At 43.1% G+C, this 7,742-nt stretch overlaps 1 protein-coding gene across 3 annotated transcripts in view; it reads left to right on the top strand.

Moving 5' to 3' along the window:
* Window positions 1-1,039: 1,039 nt before the first annotated feature.
* Window positions 1,040-7,742, top strand: part of ACSS3 (acyl-CoA synthetase short chain family member 3) — a 69,637-nt gene continuing 62,934 nt past the window's right edge. Inside the window, exon 1 of one of the 3 annotated variants that reach the window (XM_032105308.1) lies at window positions 1,040-1,500. In XM_032105308.1, coding sequence (XP_031961199.1) covers window positions 1,190-1,500 — 311 coding nt within the window. In that variant the 5' untranslated portion in view covers window positions 1,040-1,189. The remainder of the gene's footprint in view (window positions 1,501-7,742) is intronic. The other 2 variants (XM_032105310.1, XM_032105309.1) reach the window with 2 other exon arrangements.

Here is a 7,742-nt window from a genome sequence, read left to right as displayed (position 1 = left end):
AAAAGAATAGAAGTATTACATTTGAGAACAAGTACTTTTTATGCTACTTTGGGCTGTGTTATTGTGTCACAGATGGGGACGAGAGTGAGGTGAACTGCAGCGCAGCACAGGACAGGTAGTTCACAGAGCACTGGGCAATGCAGTAGCCTCTGCAAGCCAGGGGGAACTCTGTGAGCTAATTATATAGGCCTCAGAAACAAAAGCAGGAACCAGTCTTTATGCTGAAAGATGACTAGGGATTCTGAAGATGACCTAAAACTTGTGATGAACTTGAACTCTACCCCACATGTATTTTGAGCCAGAATAATACACTGATTTCATGTATGAGACCTACTGTAGTGGGTAAACAGTCTATTTCTTCTCATTCCCTTACTCCTTTACCTGTAATGTGATAAATTGCTATGTTCTTATTGCACTAATTCAACACAACAATCAGGAATCAGGTGCCTAAATTGATTGCTAATATAAAACACATTATAGAGTGCCTCTTTGCCATATGGCATTTTTATAATGTGATTTCAGGAAGAATATCCTGAAAAACCTGTAATGGATATACTTATTAAAGCACTAAAATAATTTCATAAGTGATAAAATAACATTTGAAGCAGGTGTACGTCTTAGCTAACTTGTGCATTATAATACTCTGAAACATTACCACTGAAACTCAGGCAGGATTTCTAAGTATACACCATAATGAGCAAAACAGAAGATCCACTACAGATGATAGAGATCTTCTGGAAAGCAGAATGAACTTTATCCTCTGGCACAAACAGTATGCCTCATTTTATCACTGGGAAGTTTCTCAAAGCAAGAATGTCTTTCAAAATAAATACTTGAGGAGTACTCTGGTTACCTGTCACGCAGACCTGTAAGTCACAGGTCAGTCTCTCCCCCGTCTTCGGTCGCTCCAATCGCTGACGGGTCCGGAAACCCCGGCCCCGGCCGCCACCCGGCCCGCTCGGCGCGACCCTCACCGCCCTGCTCCAGTCGCTTCCCGGGAGCTCCGAGGGGCGGTGGCACCCGGGGGCAGGGCCGGGGCGTGGGCGGGGCAGTTCGGCCCGGCCCGGGCCAGGGCAGTCCCACCGTGTCCCGCCGGCCCTAGGGAGCCGCTGCCGTCCTGTGTTGGTCGAGGGTGTTTTGGAGCCTTAGCGAAGCCCGTGCGGCCGCTCTCCCTTGAAAGCCGCAGAAAATGGGTTTCCTGGGCAGGCTAGCGGCGCTGCCAAAACTTAGTGGGGCAGCCGCAGGTCGGGGCGGTGGTGCCTGGCGGCGGCCGAGCCGGCCCTGCGCGGAGGTCCCGCTCCCGGCCCGGGCCGCCTCTGCCCCCCGCCCGCCGCTCGCCGGCCGCGCCGCTTCTTCCCGGGCGCTGGGCAAGTACGAGGAAGTTTTTCGGTCCTGCCTGGCGGAGCCCGAGAAGGTCTGGGGAGAAGTCGCCGAGCAGATCCAGTGGTACAAGCCCTGGGTCCGGACCCTGGAGAGGGGCAGCCTGGGGAGCGCCTCATGGTGAGTGCCCGAGTGCCCCCGGTGCGGTTCGGAGGCCGGGCACGGCCGGGGCGGCACAGCTCGGCTGTGGCGGGGAGGGAGGGCTGCCTGCACAGGGGGCTGCGGGTGTGCTGGGCTTGGGGTCATGTGCTCACCACAGAACTATCCCAGCATCTTTCTGGGATTGTCGGTGTACCATCGCTGATGGAGGAGACGACTGCGGAGATCGAAGGAGTTAAATGATTACACTTGGTTAAACATAATCATTAAGTTAAGCAGCCTGGGCGAGGGCGTGTTAGCGTGCGCTCTGGCAAGCGTGACATGTGCGTGTGTGAGTCCATGTGCGGCTCGATGATGTAGATGAATGCTGCTGATGCTCCCCTGTCCAACCCCTTTTGGGTCTGAATTGGCAACAAGTTGCCGTGAACATCGAAACCCGGCTTCAGGTGCCAGAGGAGGCAGGTGTATGAAAACACAGGTGTATAAAAACGGTGGCTTTCGGGATTGGTTAATCTCAGATACTGTCTAAGTAGGCCATCGTTTAGATGTTGTGGTTAAGGAAATGTTTGGCAAAGGCATTGGCATTGTAATATATATCTTCATCAGTGAATGGTGAACTACCCTAAGACAGAATATGATATCCTTATTATAAATTGCTGGATAGTATTTTCAATACTTTCTCAAAGGTAGTTTACTGTTAAAATTCTGTATTTACCATTTTGCCTCTTTTTCAGCAAGTTTACATCATGCTTTTTGATATTTTCTCTAGAAAAGCTGATGCAGAGTATAAAAGACACTGTAGGATAGGGGTCATCTTTCTTTGGTACATCAATGTTCTTTGCCCTTTTTGTATTTTTTTGGTTTGTTTTTGATTAAAATGCGAATAATTCTAAATATATAATTTAAAATATTAATCATTTTCAAATCTGTACAAATTAAGAGATACAGAACCGGTGGAGTGGAGCTTGGTTTCTTACTGGTGTCTGATATCATTGCTTGACATGTCTAGTAGTGAAAATTTATATATCTTAAGCTAAATTATAAGCAACACCCAGCCGTGGTGGCCTGTGTAACAGTCAGAAGTTCTAAAATGGTTAGATAGGGTCCTTGAGGCTTTGATCTCGAGGTCATGGCACTTTTCAGAAAGTCCAGGTAGGGTTACCCAGATAATTAGGGTCTAGACAAGAGACTAGAGAACAAGTCCTATGAGGAACAACTGAGGGAGCTGGGGTTGTTATTTAGTGTGGAGAAAAGGACGCTCGGGGGAGATGTTATTGCTCTCTGTAACTACCTAAAAGGAGGTTGTAGCCATGTGGGGGGTGGCCTCTTCTCCCAAGTAACAAGTGATAGGACCTTAAGAGGGAATGGCCTCAAGTTGCGCCAGAGGAGGTTTAGATATTAGAAATATTGGATATTAGGAATATTGCATATCAGGAAAAACTTCCTCACTGAAAAGGTTGTTAAACATTAGAACAGGCTGCCCTGGGAAGTGAAGGAATTGCCATTCCTGGAGGTATTTAAAAGATGTGTAGATGTGGCACTTAGGGACAACATGTAGTGGTGGACTTGGCAGTGCTGGGTTTAATGGTTGGACTTGATGATCTTAAGGTCTTTTCCATCCTAATTGGTTTTGTAATTCTGTGATTAAAGACCAGTAAAGCTCATTGACTGTGGCATTCCCAAACCTAATGAAATCAGTAAAATGGTTACTTTTGAAGAACTAAGGAATGAGAATATTATACATGCAAATAAACACAGTTTTGCTATCAGATTCTGTCACACAAGTGTGGTATGATTTGCTGAGCAGGATAAGCTTGCTTCCTCAAAGTGTCATGGTTAGGTGTTTGTAAAGCATTGTGAATTCTCAGGTGGAAGTTGTTTGGCCTTTAGAGAGGGAAAATGGATATTTCATGGTCTGAAGTCAAACTTGAGTTCCAAACTCTTTTCTAGCTTCACTTTTTAACTTGCATCTTTTGTCCTTTGTGGATGCAGAAACTGAAATTATCTTTTTTTTATGCGGGCAAATAATTAAAGGGAGGTTGTACGGAAGACAGAGCCAGACTTTTTAGTGGTGTCCAGTGACAGGACCAGAGGCAATGGGCACAAACTGAAGCACAAGATTTTCCCTTTAAGTGTCCAGAAACACTTTTTTAATGTGAGGGTGACTGAGCACTGGCACAGAGCTGGTTGTGGGATCTCCATCCTTGGAGATACTAAAATGCCACCCTGACTCTAGGCTGACCTTGTAGAAGCCTAGAAGATAAGGGTGGTAATGTGTGTGTCTCAAACACCCATAGCCAGATAGCTGTGAAGCCAACCAAGGATTGTTGGTAATAACAACACTGTGAGAAAGAACAGGATGTGGCTGGAGAACGGGGCCATACAAAGGTAGGACAGCACTTTTCTGGGACAAATGTCTTTGTTCTAGCTCGTGGAGATAAGCACAACACAGTGCAGGGCAGGAGGAAGGTTGAGAAGTGGGCATGGACTGTAGGGGGGGATCAGGACCACCAAAGACTGCCGAAGCCCTCTTACCCATTTTCAGAAAGGTCTGGAAGAACGGACTGTGCATGATAACTAATTTGCATAGAAAGCAAGAAACTTATCTATGAAATGGTACCCCCACAAAGCCCAGGTGCTTGTGTGCCTCAGGTCTGGTGACAGCCCATCAGCTGGATCAACACTGGAGCCAGGACTGGTGATCTTATTTTCTTTCTTGTTTTCTTTCCCCCTCTTTATTTCATCTCTCTCTTTTACCTTTCACCCTACCTTTATCTAAAACCCACTGCCATGTGCTTATACTAGGTTATCAGGGACTAACTGACACCAATTTCCGTATAAAGTGTGTGGAATTTACTAATAATGTCATTCTTTTTGACAATGAGCATTTATGAATCCTTAGGTTCTGCCCTTCCCTTAAGAGTGGGATGCCACAGACCTGCTTGAGCAGGTGCCCTCCAGAGTTCCCTTCCACCCTCAAGCCAGTCTGTGATATGGCCTTGTACAAAGACGCAAGTCGAAGACTCAACATCAGGCTGTAATTGCTTGCTTGCCAAGTACCTGTTGCTCTGAGGATAATAAAACTTTAAGCAATTCAGATTTGTGTAAACAAATGTCTCAATGTGCAACATGCAGTTTTATTTCTTTTTTTAAGTTCACTTTAGGTGTTAATAGGCTGTATATGATAGACCGTTGTACTTTAATGCCTCTGAAGTCCCAAATGGTTGCCAGCAGTCAGTGTGCTCAGCAGGGCGACAGGTGGGCGCAAGTACTTTGAATATAAGAGAGAGAGAGAACATAGAGGAGGGTCTTTGATAGGACAGGCTGAAGAGAAAACAGACAATGGAACTCAGCTGAGAAAGAAGCCAGGCTTCCAAGCAAAACCATGGCTTGCTGGCTTAACAGGGTAAAGATGAAGTTCTGGGTCAGAGGTTTACCTTGGAAGCTGTCTATGTAGACCTGAAGAATAGTATTAAGAAGTTCATGTATGTGCTTCTTGAGTTAGAATTTGTTTCCTCTTTTGGAGACATTTTATTAGGTCAATTGAAAATACAGGGGTTTTTTTCAATATCTTTGCATTTGCTTGCAAAACCTGAGACTTGCAGAAACAGATGCTTTTCATGTATTTTCTAATGTAATTTATTTCAACTGAAGAAGTTGAAGGAGGCTGTTACTGTATTTAAAATGTAGGCATAAGGCAATTCTTCCTCTCTAAATGCTGTAAGAGCATGAAAGAAACATGCAACATGCTCCAGTGTGTTTTCTTCACTCTCTGCCATTGGAAATACCAGAATTATGTCAGTGGAATGCAAAATGATTTCCAGAAAGTAAGTGATCAGTGTCGCCATCCCCTGACTTGTTTTTTTGAATCAGTAAGCCCAGGTACTGTTCTAAACTGCATCAGTGGCTGATACAGCGCAAAACATCTGGTTTTGCCTACATGAAAAATGATAAGAGATGAGAAACATGATTGGTCAAGAAAAGGATGATGGAATTGTTTGAAATTTTTTGGTGTAAAAGCCGAAAGGGAGACCTGGGTTTTAAAATACACAGAATTTGGCAAAGAAGTTGAAGGAAAAACTTCCTCGAGTTGGCTTTGAACAGGTCAAAACTGGAGATCTTGAAGTGCAACATGGGAAACATAGTCACCAGATGTTAGAGAGAAAAGTCTTTTTAATGCTGAAGTTAGTGAAACACTTGAACAGATTATTTTGGAATCTTGTGCAATCCCAGTTAAAAGGGTTAAAACAAGTATTTATTTAGGAGTGTGGAAACAGTTTTCCCTAACGTGTGCAGGCAGAGGGCAATTTTGCAACATATGTTTTTTCTCTGCTGCTAAGACATAAGTGCAATATATAATCCCCTTTGAATTTTAGACATGTTGCTCAGATTGCTATCCAAATATTGCTTACACTTCTAAAACTGTGACAAGATCAATTTACATAATAATAACCCAAATTATCTAATATTGTCTCACATTTTATTCAGCTTCTGTTCTCATTTCATCTAAAAAATTTAAAAAAATAAAATCTACTTGATCCCAGGGAACCTAGCTGGGAAAAATATATGTACCCTGCATAGCATGAAAGAATTTTATCAGTATGCTTTTTTTAAAAAAAGTGGTGCAAAATAATGCAGTTTTTCCTTTTGCATATATGCCATCTTTATTCAGAGCACTCCCTTCCGTCCTCCCTTCCATCGCCATTGCATGTAGACTAAAAATTGTCTCTGAGTACAACTGTTTTGATTCTTAGGATCGCAGATAGTGTTTGAAATTAAGGGATAACTTTTGAATATTTGAGTGAAGTGAATTAAGGCATAATTATGTGTTGCCTTCTTCAATGCTGTACTTATTTCATTGCTATCAAGGAGGCTGTTGTCACATCCAAAATAATACCAAATGCAATAAAAAATATTTCCAGGCCATATATGGTAGATGTTAAGCTGTATGTATTGGGAGTCTCGTGTGGGAGTCTAACTGACTTGCTGAGGGTAAAACATGAGGATCAGCCCTCTTCTATTTCTACTTCTTAAATGTTAATATAAAGTAGTAATTTTAAAGTATGATTTAAGAGGCAAGTGCACGTGCTTGAGATTCCTGGTTATGAAACAACAAACTCTGAGAGACCTCAGGGCTGGGGTCAGATGAAAGGTGTTGAAACCCAGTCACAAAGAGCCTGTATGTCCTAAGTGACTGCTGTAAGCAGAGAGGTTCAAGGGGGTAGGTAATCAGACTCAAATTATTAAGAAGATGCCATATTTGGCCTAAGTTATCTGATGTAATGTGGATTATCAAAGGCTGCTGCTTTCATGGATGTGTGGAAAAAAAAGGCGTTAGAAGGATAGGTAGGTATTGTCAGAATACCGGTTTAAAATGTTGCTGTGGTGCAAACTGTTTTGATACTGTAGCCTGGTAAAAGTTCTGTGGTTTTTTGACTGGAGGAACCCTGTTATTTTTTTCCACCACAGCACCAGTGGGCAGTAGACAATCATCTCAAAGAGACTGCTAGTGAACTGAATGTAGTTTCTTTGATGTGTTAGAGTTGTTACTGTGTACTCTGTTTGTTTGACTCTCTCTCTGCTCCATTTGTTTTATGTTATTAAATTGTCAGCATTAGGAACACAGCATACAATAAGGTTCTTCAGACTTGGATTCAGTTGGTAGTATGTGTTGAGATAATTATCTGATTAGCAACAGATTAGCATTTTACAGTCCTGCTTATTATGGCAAGACTTTCTGGCAGTTCTTGCAAACATCCTGCGGATCGACTTCTGATCTTTCTGCAGTCTATTGGAATATTTTCTTTCTGATTCTAGACCACTGTTTGAAATAGAAGCATCTCATTGATGTCCTTATAGCAAGGGTCCTGGTTTCAGGCTGCTTTTTCTTTTCAGCTCAAACCATACAAATCAAAGTTCCTCACAGGTGCTCATCTGTATGAGAATCGCTGGAACAGAAACTTGCTGCAGCACAGGGCAGCTCTTCAAAGCCACAGAGCTTTTATTTGTCAGCCAGAATTTGAGCATGTCCTTGGGTGACAGTAGGAAAGCCAAATTCTCGTGGTTATGGTAGGTGCATCTTCACTTTTCCGATCCTGTCAGAACCTTCTTTTCCTTCTGAACAGGGTAGCAAAGCTCTCATCACACCTTCCAGATAGTCTTGGTTTTTGACTAAACCACAGTTATATCTTTCACACACTTGTTTGTAAGTGATTGCTAAAAATTCATGTTGATGTTGCCATGTGTCTTTAGAAGAACCAAAG

The sequence above is a fragment of the Corvus moneduloides genome, chromosome 4 (genome assembly GCF_009650955.1).
Source record: "Corvus moneduloides isolate bCorMon1 chromosome 4, bCorMon1.pri, whole genome shotgun sequence".
NCBI lineage: Eukaryota > Metazoa > Chordata > Aves > Passeriformes > Corvidae > Corvus > Corvus moneduloides.
Note: the sequence above shows the minus strand (reverse complement) of the source record. Positions and strands in the feature narration are given on the sequence as shown.